Source organism: Pimephales promelas, chromosome 5 (genome assembly GCF_988280905.1).
Source record: "Pimephales promelas chromosome 5, fPimPro1.hap1.1, whole genome shotgun sequence".
NCBI lineage: Eukaryota > Metazoa > Chordata > Actinopteri > Cypriniformes > Leuciscidae > Pimephales > Pimephales promelas.
Window position 1 is genome coordinate 33,997,112 of NC_142773.1, and position 16,910 is coordinate 34,014,021.

General features: G+C 41.1%; 1 protein-coding gene across 3 annotated transcripts; it reads right to left on the bottom strand.

Moving 5' to 3' along the window:
- Window positions 1-1,319: 1,319 nt before the first annotated feature.
- Window positions 1,320-15,300, bottom strand: ptbp2b (polypyrimidine tract binding protein 2b). Of its 3 annotated transcripts, none has more exons than XM_039657091.2 (15): window positions 15,148-15,300; window positions 14,430-14,460; window positions 14,146-14,203; window positions 13,113-13,285; window positions 12,813-12,956; window positions 12,543-12,704; window positions 12,326-12,436; window positions 11,796-11,994; window positions 11,413-11,472; window positions 10,628-10,743; window positions 7,132-7,165; window positions 6,488-6,580; window positions 6,185-6,401; window positions 5,751-5,828; window positions 1,320-5,669 (listed from the first exon to the last, which is right to left on the bottom strand). In XM_039657091.2, the coding sequence occupies exons 1-15, from the start codon at window positions 15,153-15,155 to the stop codon at window positions 5,540-5,542; spliced, it is 1,614 nt and encodes a 537-aa protein (XP_039513025.1). In that variant the 5' UTR covers window positions 15,156-15,300; the 3' UTR covers window positions 1,320-5,539. The 3 variants fall into 3 exon arrangements, with proteins under 3 accessions (XP_039513025.1, XP_039513027.1, XP_039513026.1); XM_039657093.2 differs by having other exon boundaries at window positions 14,146-14,224; window positions 15,148-15,247; XM_039657092.2 differs by lacking the exon at window positions 11,413-11,472.
- Between the last annotated feature and the right edge of the window lie 1,610 nt (window positions 15,301-16,910).

The following is a 16,910-nucleotide window of genomic DNA, read 5'->3' on the forward strand; positions in this document are numbered from 1 at the left end:
ATTTCATTTCATTTCATTTTTTTTGTCCATTCCAATGGACATCTGGTCAAAACAGGTGTACTTCCCAAAAATGTACCAACATTAAATAAATAAATAAACATACAATTTGTTGGTCTATGCTTTACAGAGTTTCAAGAAGATCAGAGAAACTTTTTCTTTTGCACCGAAAACGTCGACAGGGGTACCCCTTTGAGTTTTTTCGTGTCGAAATTTTGAGTTTCTCGGATCTTCTTGAAACTTTGGATTGGGCCATGAGACTTAGACCTGAGTGCAAATATGGAGGCTCTAGACCCTTCCAGAGCTGAGATATTGAGATTTTTATAATGGCATAAATGCTATCTCAGCTCTGGAAGGGTCTAGAGACTCCATTTTTGCACTCAGGTCTAATTCTCATGGCTGTCTATCAGAATCCAGAGTTTTGAGAAGATTGGAGAAACTACTGTTTTGAAGAACAAAATGAATTGTGCTTAATTTAATATATCAATACTACCTAGGTAACAAGCAGCTTTGTCATAATTACAGCAAAAGCACCAAAACTTGGTTTGAGCCTTTGGGAAAAAAAACAGTTAAGAAACCACTGATGTAGACAGACACATATTAGTTACTTTTCTAGTTTTCGTTCAATGTTTTTTAAGGCCAATGACATTTGCCAAAAATAGCTTTATCACACTGTTCTACATTGCAAAATCCAAAATATTCAGATTTCATGATGCCAAGCACCCTATACTAGAGGCAACACAACCCCATAATGCTGAATCTCCTTCAAGTTTGACTTCAGAAAAAGCATTGTCCATAAAAAAAGGTGCCATGCATAAAAAAGAAACACTCTCCTAGAATGAGTCTGGCACTGCAGTACATTACTGTTTATACCAGTTCACAAAAACGTTGCAAGCTGCAATTGTTGTACCTTGCGCCTTAGCTTAAATCGGTGCCAGGTGATTGTCCTTTCTCCAGCAGACAATCAATTGCTTCAACGCACAGACACATGTTGAAACCCCAACACCCTGTTCTCAGAGATTTTAGGCACACTGATATGCAGTTTAATAATGCAAAGACAAAAGTGGACAGAGAGATTTAGAGATAAGCATGGGGAAATAGAGAATGACAGACGACACATGACAACAGGTTGGCAAAGTTATTACTGCAAATAAAGATTACAGTTTTAACGTTTTACTTCCAGGGTGTATTGACTTCTAGTGTTTTTATAATGAGGCAGGCTATTTTTTTTCCAACCTTAGACAGAGTGCATCAGAGAAAATGAGCAAAATGAGATACAAAGGAGAGTAGAGAAAGAGAAAGAGACAGCAGAGAGGCAGAGGTGAATGTAGAGCGAGAAGAGTTTATTCAGCATGCTACAGGATAAAAGCACAACACCACACCACAGGGACCGTTAAGCACAAGCTTGGTAGAAAAATTAATTTTAATTGTGCCACATCTATACTGGACTTTACATTCCTAAAGATGTAAAAACTCAATTCATGTAGAAAATGTACAGAAGGCCCCCCTCCCCTTTCCACAACCTATACCACAAAAAAACACGGCATTTTTCAGCAGAATTAGTGCGCGACTCTCAAACAATTACAATCACAGACAATTAAGGATCATTTGTATTATGGATCATTTGAGTCATGTCTGTTGGAAAGTCTGATTATTTTTTCTCCATTACTAAAAATATTCCAGAGGTTGAATAAAACGTATCAGTTACCTAACGTAACATCGGTTCTCTCTAGAAGAGGGAACAAATATTGCATAAGTTAGCTTACGTTATGGGAAAGATTCATCTTTTCGAGATATTGAAGCCAAAAAATTATCCTTAATTTTTGTATTCATTTATGCCAATGAAATGAATGCCAATACATTTTTGTATTCAACACAGTGCAGCAGCCAGCAGACCTAGAGCAGGCTGTCTAGTGTGCTCATTGGCTGCCCTGCGGCAACTGCAGCAGCCTACCACTGAGCCTGGCGTGACGTCACGCCCAGTGAAGGGTGCCCTCATCACATCTTAGCCCGCCAGAATGGGCGTATATAAGCAGGGCTCGGAGGCTGTCTCCTTGGTTTTTATCAACTGAAGCGGAAGTCGCTCGTGGTTACGCAATGTTTACGCAATACTCGTTCTCTCATTAGGTAACCGATATGTTCCGACCGATACGAAAACCCTTTTTCAACACAGCGCGCGGCAAGCATCCACTTCAAGCGGGGAATAAGGCTGCCAGCAACGCGGGGCGACACAAGTACTTAAGCACTCATAGGGAATACAGAGCGGCGCTGCCGGTCTGTATAAGCATATAGCATATATTAATCAGATAGTTCATAATTTGCAAGCCCTGATTTCTCAAGGGGGTGAGAGCCGCATCCATGCACTTTGTAAATGTACAGGGTGCTAAAGACAAGCCGAACGGCGGGACGGTGTATTGATATACCTGACCGTAAAAGGCGAATCTCAAGAATGGCCTGTGACGAGCCATACTATCTGAATCTTAATATAGGCATCTTTCAGATCGAGAGAGATAAACCAGTCCCACGAGCGAACGTGTGCGGGGATTTTTCAGGTCGTAAGCATTTTGAACAGTCTTTTCACAAGAACTTTGTTCAAATGTCTCAGATCTAAAATAGTTTTGAGGCCTCCGTCCTTCTTGAGTACGAGAAAAATAACGGCTCTAAAATGCTGACTCGCCCAGAGAAGGCGGTACCGGTTCTATGGCCCCTTTTGCACAGCAGCTTCGCTACTTCAGCATGGAGTAGATGTGCTACTTCCACATTCACTGTCTTTAAGGTCCGTGCTCGAAAGCGTAGTGGACGGCGATCGAGGCAACATTTCCTACATTCAACACTTGAGCGGCATTTGCCAGCTTTCATGAGCGCTCGTGAGCAGCATGTTACTTACATTCATGGCCAGGGGCAGAATAGCCTCTGGGTTCCGATCGCGCACTTCGTGGGCTTGAAAAAAACTTAACCAGAGGGTTGGGCGCGGCACGCGTGCCCTCTGTAACTGGAATACGGCGGCTCGCTGACAGCGATGGCTGGCTGTTTCACATGTCGTCCCGATTACTTTGAATGGGGAACATTTTGTGATAACTTTGTGATGCACGAGCAGTGCCGGGGGCGAATTGTTTATTAGTACGCGTGAGCACTCATGAGAGGGCACGTAACTTACATTCATAGCCTTTCTGTAAATCGCGAGCAGTCCCGGGGTAAAGTGTTTATTAGTAAGCGTGAGCGATTGTGAGCGGGCACATAACTTACATTCATAAACTGACCAATATGAGGCTGTTATGGCCGTGTGGCAGAGCGGGCAGAGAGTAGGCGTGAGCACAGAGTTGTGGGCACATTTCCTACATCTAACACTCAGGCGGCATTTGCCAGCTTTAAGAGAGTGGGCTTGGTGAGTGTGAGAGACACGGGCGGTATCATGCTTGTGTGTAGGGGTAAACACTGAGATGTGGGCACATTCTCTACACTTAGGACACCAACGGCATGAGCCGTTAACCAGACGTATACCCTTGAGATTTCTCTGGGTCGGTGGTTGTGTACAGGCGAGCGGGTACCATTACCGACTCGCTGGCTGCCGAATACACCGCTGCAGTAACCTAATTTTAAGGGGACTGACAGACCAAGATATTTCGATCGAGGTCTGGCCTCGGCGGGACTCAACCATCTTTTCCTTCTTGCTGCCGCTGGAAGGACTTCACGTACTCACGTTGCTGAGCTGGAGGCTGAGGAGGCTGATCACATGAGCGGCCTGTAGCTGAGCTGGAGCGTCGCTCCTAAAATTCATGGCAGCTGGATCTGGGCCTTTGTCCTCCCCTTCTCGGTGGCGCCGTCCACTCGGGAGAGCGCAGAGGAGAATGGTGCATTCCACGACTTAAGAATACTCCTTGTGGAGTTCCAGAAGAAAAGCCAGGATAGAGCAGCTGTCACCTCGGCATCTCCTTCCGCCTCACATCAGGCAGTTTCCGTGAACGGCTCTTTCATCTTGCGCGGTCCAGCAGACGGCGGAGTGACAGCTTCGGCATTGAACACCTTGTGTCGAGCCCGCAGGGTTGACATCAGGTGTTCTTTGCAGTGGACGCAGCTTCCTGACAAAAAGCGAGGGCTGCGTGGTCTGGGCCCAGACAGAGAGAGCAGATCACATGATGGTCTCTGGCGCTGGGCGGGGCTCGGCACGAGCCACAGGAAGTGCGAGACATTTTTAGAAAAATGTCTCGTGTTCTTTTAAAAGGGGTGCGAACACACACAGAATAGAGCTCAGAAAAAGAATACGTCGCCGGATAGTGTAGCTCGCACGGATGGCGGAAGGCGGCAAAGACAACCGGCTTCTTCAGGCGCTTTCCTAAGCTGGCTTTTCGCTTCCTCAAACGGCGACTTCTCTCAGAATCCAGCGATGCGAAGAGCTTCGCTGAAGAGATGAAAATCAGAGAGACGGTCTCCGAGCCCCGCTTATATACGCTAAGCCGATGAGGGCACGAGTGCCCTTCGTTGGTTGTGACGTCACGCCGGGCACAGTGGTAGGCTGCTATAGTTGCGCAAAGCAGCCAATGAGCAAGCTAGACAGCCTGCTCTAGGTCTGCTAGCTGCTGCACTGCGTTGACAATGAGTACAAAAATTAAGGATAATTTTTTTGCCTTTAATATCTTGAAAAGATTAATCTTTCCCGTAGCGCAAGCCGACTTACGCAATACGAGAGAGCCACTCGTAACAAAACCATGTGTACAATGCAGAATAATGTAAGACTAAAGGCACATTTACTTTGGTCCCAACAGTCCATACATTAATGTGACATCACAACATCAAACATGGTCTATCTGACACATGCAACTGCTGAGATCCATCAGCACATGCTCTTGATTTTCTTCTAAAAATAGGTAACAGAATTCACTGAAGCAAAAGTGAGTGAGAAATATCAAAGCAGGTACTATACGTCACACACTATGCTCCCCATTGTCATTGTTTTGTTTACCGCAGGTTTCAATCACAAAAAGTACCTGGGGTGCCTGATCAAAGAAAAAAGGGAAAAAAACTACAAATGCACAAGATAATTTACAACTTGGGAGTATATTCAATCAAATTAAATTAGGTTCAATTCAACAGACCATATAAAATTTAGCTTTTACCTTTGAATCAAAGCAAGCCGACTAGCTTTCAGAGCTAGAAAATTGTTTTAAAAAAATAAAAATTACATGGTGAGGACACAAGAGCTAAGTAAACCATCACTTTCAAAAAACTTCAAAACAACAAAGCAAGGTGATTGTAAAGGTAAAAAAAATCATCACGCATTAAGTACTTATAATCTGTAATGACAGGAAGAAAAAGATGACGCTATTTTGCTAAGTAAGGCACGTTTTTGTCAATCCATCCTAAAATAGATTAACAGCTGGCCAAACAAACAATAGCAGGAGCAGATACAGAACGAGTGTTCCTTTAACAGGCCATTCTCATTGAAGTGTTTGATATGGTGTTAAGGAATGACTGGTAAAATTGAATTCAACTTGAGGCTCCTGGGGGAGGGCAAAAGGAAATGTGACATAGCACCAGGGAATCCTCAGATGGTGGACTTTGAGAAGGACACCCTCAGGCGGTGACCTCGGCCCATGTCGTAGTTGTGAAGGTCGATGAGAGCCTGAATCGCCTCTTCCACCGTGGACATCTGCAGCAGAGCCATTTTGCGATCTCTATAAGGAAACAACAAACATGGCGGTTAAAGCGATGACTATGCATGAACAGCTGAGAAATGAAATGCAGAGTGTTCTTACTGGAAAAACTTGAACGCCTTCACTGTACCGCCAGAGTTTGAGAAGAGCAGTCGTAAATCCTCCTCTGTCACATTATCACTGGAGGGGAAACAAGCAGTTATTAGCATTTCCTCAGAGTAAATGGTAAAATGTTATTATGATGCATGAACCAATAAAAAGGAAAACAAATTTTCCTTAGTAGCCACATTTTAATCTCAGACTTGAACTGAAAAACACTGCAAGGGATTATTTGAAAAAGATGGTCAGCAGTTGGTTAAAGATTTATAATTCCAGAACAATTCACAACATGCATTAATACAATGACAATACCTGCAGAAAAAAATGGAAAACCATTCCCATTCATTAGGACTCTACAAGTCTGCAAAGCCACTTTACCGGCAGTTCTTCTTATGATTTTCAGTAATAGGAGGAAGACAGTTCTCTTGCATACTCACGGTATGTTAGAGAGATGAAGTGTAGCTGAAGGGGGGAAGATGTTCTGGAAATTCTTAGACCCAGGCTTCTTGAAGCGATGCAGTGGAGAGCTGGTGAAGTCCTTGGTCAGGCCCTGATCATCTAAGCCCTCCCTAGGCAGCTGTACTGTCTGGTGCTTGGAGAGGGTCACACGAATGATCTTGCCATACATCTTCTGCCCATTCAGATGGCTCATGGCTGAATCACAAAGACACGGATGTGCGCAATGAAATATAAGCACATTACATGGTGTTAATCACAAAATAAACTGTGCATCAGCTTACCTAACTGGGCTTGGTTTCCATCAGACATCTGGATTAGAGCACTGTCCTTCTTATTGTACAGGATCTTCACGCGCTGCACATCACCGTAGACACCTTCAGTTAAGCGACAGGCAGATGGAAGAGGGAGGGAAGGAGGGAGGAGGAGAGGAGTGAACCAGGAAGGACAAGTTAGTGCTTCAGAAGCTCCGGTTCTGACATGAAAGGTGAAGATGATGGTACAAATCTTCCAAATTATCTACACCATAGTCCAAAACAGTTTTTCTAACAGACACAACACATTTTGATACGCCCTCCAAAAACAAGCTCATGTGATATGGCAAAGTTAAAATCAAAAGCCTACATGCAAAATAATCAACCATGCATTAATATAAGCTGTACATGAAGAGAGACAGATAGAGCAAGATAGAGACAGAGGCTTCGAAAGCCAAGGATAAAAAAAATTATTAAAAAAGATACTAATAATAATAATTTCATTTGAAATTCGGCATAATAGAACTAGAATTAGACTGGAAAAATAGGAAACTGTTGATAGACTAGAGCCAGATTATTAACTAACCCTTAAATGGTAAATGAAAGAGAAAAACAACTGAAATGAAATTAACAATAGATAAACAAAAAGAGGTAGATTGCTAACGATAACATACCGAAGAGGGTAAACAGACTTTGGGGCGTAACCATCTTTAGAAGGAGAGAAGAGCAAGCAGCATAAGACAGGAAGAGAGAAGAGTCGAGGTAGAGCGGAGATGAACAGATCATCCATAACGGAGGGTGGTTTCCCGTAGAATGGTGAGGTGGTCATGGAGCATGGGTCAAGGCAGTTAATTGGGACAAGTCGGTCCGAGGAGGAACATTTGTTTTGGTTCAGGCACAAAGCATGAATGGGTGGAGGGCAGGGAGACAGGATTGCAGGAGAGAAAGGGCCAACCAATCACAGAGGAGTCAGAAGAGGAGAGGAGAGGAAAAAAGGAGGGGTTGGAAGCAGCGTGGGATAAAAGGGGGGGAAAAAACACAAAAGGAAAATAAGTTGGAAGTTGGGGGGGGGGGGGACAAAAATAATATACAGGTCAGTACACAGAAAATGCAGGAGTTTGGTCAGAAAATGGCAGGGTTCTCTTTTTTCTTTCGCTTCCCCCGACTATGTTTAACAGTGCCAAAGGTAGTCACCCGAGACCGAATGTGGGCAGGGCACATTTACTCAAACTAACTGCAGCACAGACACGCTGAGAGGAGGACAAAGCATGCAGAGCAAGTGGAAGGCTTTGGTATGAGAAAGCACTAAGAAACAATAACCAAACAAAACAGCAGCCTATGGTTGTAAAGGGGGAGGGGCCATGCAGCGGGTAGGCATGAAAACCACCTTGCAGAGTTATGGCATCAATAGAGAGCACGTCATGTCGAAAACTCCACAAACCCACAAGTGTTTGGGAAAACAAAAACCATGATGGGGAAATTACTGAGACACTTCAAAAAAGACAGAAATCAAAGTGAGAGAGAGAGTGTGAGAGAAATGAGAGAGGCGGGTGGGGCTACCACATTTCATACCAACTTTGAATAGCTTAGAGAGAGGCAGTGGAGCATCAGGAGAGGAAGAGAGAGATACAGCTTAGAGAGAAAAGACAGTTAGATATTACTTCCAGACAGAGCGCTCGTGAAAAGGTGCGAGAGAGAGAGAGAGAGAGAGATAAAGAGAGAGGAGAGACAGTGATCAAAATTTGCACAGAGGAGAGACTGCAGAGAGACCCTCCATTTTGACGAAAACCTTACTGAGAATGCTTTCAGTATATTTCTGCAAGTATAAATTTTCACAATAGAGAACAAAGAACTACAGGTTTCAAATCATTTACTACTCACTATCAATTCACTACTAACTGCAAATATACTGAAATAACATTGAACATAATATATGAAATACACTGAGGATGGAAATGGAAACAGGTCAAACTCAATTCAAGACAAAGTCACCTGTTTTATTGTGTGTGACTAAACATATCATTCTGAATCTACTGCACATCAGAAAAGTGACTGAAATTAATTTGAAATCAGCTTCAAAACATCCAGCAAGAGAGCAAAGCCAACATGGGAATGTGATTACAGTGTTTTGTATTAAAAATGTATTTAGTAGGACTGGGTATTGTCACTGATAATTGTTTATAAGGTGCACTGAGACAAACACACTACAGGCTTAACTCATTAATAATAGAGTGCCGAAGTTATGACGTCATTTTGACTAAAAGCTATATATTTTCCCAATAAACTTCTTAAGAACTTTATGGGGCAAGCTCATAAAGAATCTGTGTTCAAAAAAAGAGTTGTGACCCTTAAACATTTTGTCTATCAAGATAATCTTTAGAAGTCAATCCAAAATTTATACATTTTGAAACCTATATAAGGTTTAAAAACCACAAGCAGGTTATAACTAGCGTGTATGATGTCATAGATCAAAACGTGAAAATATTTAGAGACTTTGTTTACCAAACTTTATTTTAGGCGATTTAGCAAAAACTGTCCTACTGCCCTTACTTATGAACTCAGATAGCACGACACGTGAGCGGAAGCGGGATTTGAGGACTGCGTGTGCACAGAAGCATCACCAGGTTTTTGCGTATTTTATAGTGACAAATGAGTATCCTCTAAACAAAATGTGTATGGGTTGGCAGGTCTGATGATATGATACCATAAGTAGGGTTTTTGCAGGGTTTAGTCAGTCAAATTTAAGACTTTTTAAGACCTTTTTATGACCATTATGAATTAAATGTATAAGCTACACGAATTACGGGAAAAAAAAAAGTATTTTCAAAAGTCTTTTTTTTGACTTTCATTAAAAGTAATAAGTTTCATTATTTAAAGGTTCCATTTTCTTAAGAGTAACAAACTGAAGGCTCCTAAGTATCAATAACACAGGAACAACACTTAATTATCACGATAATATATCAGTCAATATCGATAATTATCACGATAAATGTCAAATCTTTATTTCTTTCAAGTTTAAAGACAGATTTTTGCTCCCAACTGAAAGTTGTAGAAACCAGAGCGTTAATTGTGGTTTTAAACTACTCTTTATATACTCTGCTCTTTATGCATAAACATTATCGAACATTTATTTATTAACTCATCGATATCGTTTTATAGAAAAAAAATATATTGTGATAAAGAATGAATGAGCATATCAATTTAAGACGTGGCTAAATGTAATTTATGACCTTCTATGGAAAATCCAGACATGAAATTCCGGAAATCCGTGGAAACCCTGCATAAAAGACCAATTTTAATCAGATTTCTAACTCGGTTAGAATATTTAGATTTTACCCTATAAAAATTGAGGATACAATTTTTACAGACGTCGATGTTTTTGCAAATGAAAAATTAATTTACACCTTACACCTCAAGCTACTGTCAACTAAAATTACTGTAAAATGTGATGCTGGTGCCATCATCTGTAGAGAGTGGCTGCTGCTCACAAATGTTAGTCTAGATTCCTAAGAGAGAAAATGTCTTCATTTGAGTTCTAAAAAGTAACATAAGTTTTATGGGTTTGGAATGACATGATAGTTAGAAAATGGTGAAACTTTATAGGTAAACTATAACTTTAATTTTCACACTTGTATATTTTATAATGTTTTGGGCCATTACAGATTAATGAAAGATTTGGAACGATGAGCATATTAAAACACTGAAAGCACAAATGTGTCAGGTACCTGTAGATGTTTAACATTTTTTCACTTAGGCACTGAAAATAAACATGCATTGAAAGCATCATAGGGTTTTAAAGAACTGATATCGGATCTTTCAATTGAAAAACTAGATTAATATGAAAAATCTGTATTTTCACCCAGCCCAGAAAAATATCTTCAAATTAAACAACTTTGAAAATGTTTATGACATCACCAAGAATCCCTCTTTTTTTATGTTGTGATCTTGCAACACAGCGTTTCAAGTATGTCAACACTGCTCTGCTGCTAAATGTCATGAAGGTGATGTTGAGGACCCTTAAACTAAAAATGATCTTAAACAGATGAGGACTGAACATATACAATCGGAGACATACAGTGTACTGGTGACCTGACTGACAAAATGAGAAGACTGTGAACAAAGAGAGTAGGGATATGTTTGTGTGAGGGTGTTTTGTGGAGGTGTACTGACCTCATCGTTGAGGTTGCTGACCAGGAGCACTCCGCCAGGTGTCGAATGTCCGGACAGCGCCACCCTCCCTGCAGCTGCCGCCGCTGCCGCCGCTGCACTCAGAGGGCTGATGGCCCCTACAGAGAAAAAGAAAAAGAAAGGAAAGTCCGTGTAAGGCCACATAACCAAGAAGAGCCAACGGCTCAGCATCTCTGCTAGCATCAGCTAGATCTGCCCTGTGGCCATGCATTCTAACTGTCTGCACCCAACGCACCAAGCACATCCAGTTACCCAGCCAACACCACTCACCTCGGGCAAACCCCCATCCCAGAGTCAATATCTGCCGCCAAGCAGATCGCTATCTGAACCGATTTCACACAGACTGGCGCTCTGGAGCAATATCCGAAAACAAAATAGCTTTTTGGGCCCCTTCTGCTTGCTGTAGTTAGCCGCTCGATAGCCCGTACTCTGCTTTAGCTAAAGGGAACTTGTGTTTGGCAGTTTGGATTGCCAGTCTGTCTGAAATACGGGCCCCTAATTAGTGTGTGTCAATCTATTGCGTCAGGCCCATAATGCAGAATGGAATGGCTTATTGTTGCAGCTTCAGATTTATGCTTTGACAAATAGCGACACTGTTTATGAATACTGCATGTCAAGTCAGGACAAATGGTTGGGGTGGTTTCAAAATGAAAGCCCTGCCAATTCTGACAGCACTGGAAAAGTCCCTGTCCTTCAGAGGGAAGAGCGCATTCAAGTAGGGTTAGAAAATCAAAAGGATAAAGGAAAGTAAAAGGAAGCATAGGTACCTAGAGAAGATGGAAACCCTCCACCACTAGAGTAGGAAGTTACCATTCCAGAGGGAGTACCTAAGGAGAACGTGTACAGTCAAAGTCTTACGAGATCAAACACAGACTGGGGGCCGTGGAAGCGGCATAAACGTAAAGCAACGTTTTTGAATGGCACATCAATTAGACGGGATTGCATTGACCCATTTTCCACAAAGAACTAGAAAACTCTCATGATTCACAATAGAGGGGAAGCATTCACACCTCAACCCTGCTCTGAAACTAAAGCTATACAGACAGAAGATGATGATGCATGTCAGAGAATGACAGGGAAGATGGGTCTTAAAGGTGTGATTGAGCAACGCTTGCATTAGAGGCACACACGAGAGCCGTTTCTAACATACCGAGCAGGGAGGTGGAATCTTTGCTGAGAGCGGCGGCCACAGACGGGTCCACGGGTGGTTGGCCATCTCCCGCGGGCAGCTCGGGACGGGTATAATCCCGGCTTTTGTCGTTGTTGTATTTTACGTTCAGGTTGACCAGCTTGGAGAAGTCAATGCGCAAAGTGCAGCAGGAGTTGTATATGTTCTGGCCATCCAAAGACTTTAATGAAAGAGAGATGCAGGATGAGAGAGAGACAGTACACCACGTTTGTTATTCTATGACAAGAGTGAAAAGGGATAAGAATAATTACATCCAGCGCATAATGTAGGGCCCTGGCTAAAAGCAATAAAAACGCTCCTCTACAAGTAATGACAACTGAAGTCATTTCATCACATAAATGAAAGAAAGGTACTAAACCAACATATGACTGGATCATAATTTGCCTGTGGCCATAACCATTACATTAAAAATCTCATAACAGTGCTTTGGCACATCATTACACATTTATGGAGTTTGCGGTAGTTTCAAATCCTCCTCATCGTCCACTCACCAGTTTGGCCTGCTGGGCATTTACGGGGTCACTGAACTGCAGAAGAGCTTGGAACTGATTGTTTTTGGTGAATGTGATAATCTTCATGACGGTTCCAAACTTGGAGAAGATCTAAGAGAGATCAGGGCAAAGTCATGTTAATTCAGAGGCATGAGAGTGTAAAAATACATTTTTAACTGCAGTTTATTCCAGATGGATGCCTGCTGTGGGCAGTGACCTGTTGGAGGACGTCCAGAGTGACTGGGTAGAACATGTTGTCGATGATTATTCGTAGTACTGGGCTGGGGGCAGGTGTTAACACACTCTCACCGGCCGTGTCTGAGCTTGGAGAGCCACCTTCCTGGACTGCCGACACCGCCTGCAGCACAGCCTGAGCTCGCTTCAGAAGGAAACCAAGGGAACAGATTAGGACAGGAGCAATGCCAGTTACACACTTCCGTTGCTGCTATATTTTAGGTATGAAAGGTATTAAAACGTGTTTTCTAACCTGGTTGAGCGCACTGTCAGTCTTGAGCTCTTTGTGGTTGGAATACTGAATGAACACTGGGACATTACGCACTTGAGGTGTAACAGCTGTGTAGTAGTTCACCATGGTAACAGCTGCTTCCTCTGTTCCCAGCTCCAAAAATGCCTAAATGTGGGAAAGTGTTCAAAAAGAAGAAACAGGTGTTTTTCTTCAATGGCTGAGCAAAAACTCCACTTAAAAGCAGCTTCAAGCAAAACATTTTAAGCACTAAACAGGACCTGGGTTTAATGTTTCTCATCACCACCACCACCCATCACATACCTGATTTTTGCCTTTAAGCATCAGGATATTAGTGACCTTTCCAAAGGGCAATCCCAGGGCGATGACCTCCGTCTCGGAAACCTCATTGGGGAGTTTCCGAATATGAATGACTCTAGACGGTGGGCTATCCATGCTGTCCTCCACCCTCAGTTTCTTACTGTCACCTCCATTAGCTGTCAAATAATCAGAAATACAGCTGCACTCCATAAGCTGGCTTTTATTTGGTTTGATCAGGTTTATGAGACATTTAATAATAAAAGACCATTTGAACTATATATTATTTTTTGCCAATAACTGGGGAAATTATCGACAAATACAGGCAGTGTATTATACAGCTTGTTTTATTCGAGATCATCTGCTGTAAGCAAAAATATGGTATTTCCTGTATTCTGTTTGTATTTCATTCATAAGTGAAAATGTGGTAAACATGTGACATCTGTATACCACCTAAAGTCCATTCACACAGGATTTGTTCTTGTATTTTGCTTGTACTCCTCATAATCATTGACCTGTGTATGTCAGGTGAAACATATTGGCCATTTTACTATCCCTTTAAAATAAGGTCAGTCATATCAAATTATGTTTTATGATTCTGTTCAAATTCAAGTTTTCTGGATTTCATTTTAATGGTTTAATTCAATTTGAATAAGCAAAAAGCATCTCTAATTAAATTCATAAAAAAACAACTACATGTATTCATTTTTTTTTTTAAATCTATGAAAATAAAAATGTACAAGTCCTCAGCAATTTAAAAAAAAAAAAGTCTGTTAAGAGTTATGTCCATTATAAAGTCCAGAGGCTGGATTCATATTTAGAAAATAAAAATAAAATGGCAAATTAAAAGTTCTAGACAAGTATAAGTAACTAAGTGTGTAGAAATGTTTGTGAATGACTGGTATCTAAAATCTGTGGTGTTATACTAATCTGAATCCCATTAGTTTCACTAATCAATTTCACACACACACAAAAAACATCTTTAAAAACCAGCCAAACATTTTTTATACAAAAGCTGATGTCCTTTTATTTCTCTTACCAGTGACTGAAGAGTTTGGACTGTACAGACTGCCAGACAGCAATTCATCTGAGCTTCTCTAGAAAGACACAGATGTACACTGCAAATTCAGTAAATCATTCAAAGGATTAAAATGTAGTATTAACTCATACAATTGTTAATTGTATCTATTGTTCACATCAGAGATCAACCCAAGATAATATGGGCCTCTGCGGGTTTACTTTAACGTTACTAGTTACTCTCTCAGATTTGTTTTGATAAATTCAGTAAACTTAACCCCTCCCTTCGTGGCAAAAACCACTTACCTTCACACCTACTGCAACATCGCTTGCAATGCTGAAGGGAGAAAACAGAAAAAGTACGATAAATTTGGACCGTTTTTGATCTGTTACAGTTTCACTAAATCAAATACACGTCACTCACAATACAAGATAATGTTATTGGTACAGCCATTTCTGAATTGGACTACAATAACATAACAGTAACGTTACAACATAAAACAATTTAATGCGGACAGTAAGTTAGTATTGGCAGCAGTTTGTTATAATACGCCGAATAAAGCTCACAGAAAAAAAATACTTGTGCGCCGTATTATAGCAATATTCATTAACGACAAATTTATATTCAGCTCGCGGATGCAGTGAGTGACCGTTACATTCAAACAAAGGGGATCGGACGCGCCCGCACGCGCAACACCAGTACCGTTAGCCGCGGAGCTATGTAACTACATTACATGTCCCCGTTGATAATACAACACGAACCATTTTATAGACTGATATTAAATGACACAGAATGTTCTTATTTTATTTCTTGTGCATAGATATTGCATCTATTTACGATAAAATATGATCTACAGAGCTAGCCCGCATTTTTTATTATTAGCCAATGTTGCCTGATGCATCACCAGTCTCGTGAGCGGCCTTGCCACAACGCAAACGATTACGACTAACCTTGCTTCAAAACGATTTAAAGATACTCATAAAATGGCATATTTCACATAATATGTAAACAACGCAGTCTTACCCGTCCATTGCAGGGAAAAACGGTCTTCACAGTGTGATACTGATCGCAGGAGTAGACAGCCTTCGACACACGCTTGGAACTAGTACGCAAAATGGAGATGAGTCTGTTATTCACGGAATCACCCGAGCACAGCCGAGGCACCGCCGAACCGACGAGCAGACGCTCACAGCGATCTGGATTACAAGTTCATCATCAAAACGACAAGAAAGTCTAAAAATATTAATTAGAGGGTTTTTTTTTTTTTGCAGCACAGACAGCTGCATTATCATTAACAGGGGCTCCCATTGTTATGAAAAACGTAGAAATATTATAGGCTATATAATTATTAAAATGTGTTATTTCCAGGCTTTAAAATATGCAAATTTAATAATTTCTAACAATATTATGTGAAAGCCATTGGACATTTCATTAGTGAATGCACATTTCTCTGGTTCTGCTCTGAAAGCCTTTTGTTGTATAGCCTACTTATATGGCACAATTTATTATAAAACAGTATATAGCCTAAAAAGTAGGTAGTTTGATTTGGAGAATACTGGGTCATAAAACTCTGTGCTCGTCGAAAAAAAAAAAATAATGCAAAATTTAATTCAACATAAAACAACATGAGAAACTTAACCGGATGACGTATCAACATGGTATCGACTATGAAAAGGTCAGCTGTACTTGGTTCAGACTCACTCAATTATGCCTATTTTCTTGTCCCCAACATTTTGTTTTAGTGCCCTGGATAAAATATTAAACTCACTTAAAGCTGCAGTCCGTAGCTTTTTGGGGGTTAAAAATTATCCAAAATACATATTTGAGAAAATACATAACCAGCCAGTGTTCAAAATCTGCTTGCCTTAGCTCGATTCAAAGCGGTAAGTTTGTAATAATGTTTTTAATTCCAGTGGTACTGGTGGATTTCCACGGGAGATTCGAGCTTGTCTTTGCATCATTACTTCACGTCTGTACACATAAAGAAGGAGTCTCAGCTAGGCTATATTGCGAGTGAGGATGTTGGAGGTGGAGATTTATAGCCTTTTCTAACAGCACTTGATATAATTAAACATATGGTGGATCCATAAAGGTTCAAATGACAATCACCAGTAACAAAAGATTGAAGGGTCATTCCACCTCTGGAAAGATTAATGTGTATTTAAATTGGGTCATTTAAGAAATGTGAAATTATTTTTGAATTTGGAGCTTTCTAGACTGAGAAAAGCCAGAAAATGTATTTTTGGCTTATGTGGATGAAAGACAACAACTCCCAGAATGCACTTGCTTCGCTGTCCTAGGAGGTCATGCCTACAGAGTGCAGTAATTAAACAACAGGCTAATGTTACTAGTGAGTCTCCGTGAAAATGTGTTTCGAGATCGCCCAAAATGTCCGGGATTCGGCTTTTGTGTTCAACAGTCGCCATTCATCATGTTTACTGTGGCGAGCAGGACGAGTGAGGGCCGTTTGGAGAACGACGCGAGGCCGGTGGCGTGATTACCGATGAGAGACACCTGTGAGACGACAGCTTTTGTTTCAATCTTACATGTAAACAATGCTGACTGCAGAAATCAAAAGCTGAATCCCGGACATCGACGGCTGGACATGTCCTCGAATAAGAGGGTTGTAACCATAGAAGTGGCAAGTTCATTAAACATGACCAATACCTTGTATGTAGATGGTGCACAGAGAGTCATAGGCTAAACAACATCAGCGTAACATGACGCTAAAATAATTTGCAATAAACATTGTACATTACAATAATCACTACTTTTCTAAAACTTCA

Bases quoted from the DNA above. Each gene is read 5' to 3' on its own strand.
- ptbp2b (XM_039657091.2), bottom strand. The intron at 11,473-11,795 runs GTATGTTAGAAA...CGTTCTCCTTAG, and splicing joins AGATTCCACCTCCCTGCTCG to GTACTCCCTCTGGAATGGTA. The intron at 5,829-6,184 runs GTGAGTATGCAA...TTTCCCCTCCAG, and splicing joins CTTCATCTCTCTAACATACC to TGATAATGTGACAGAGGAGG.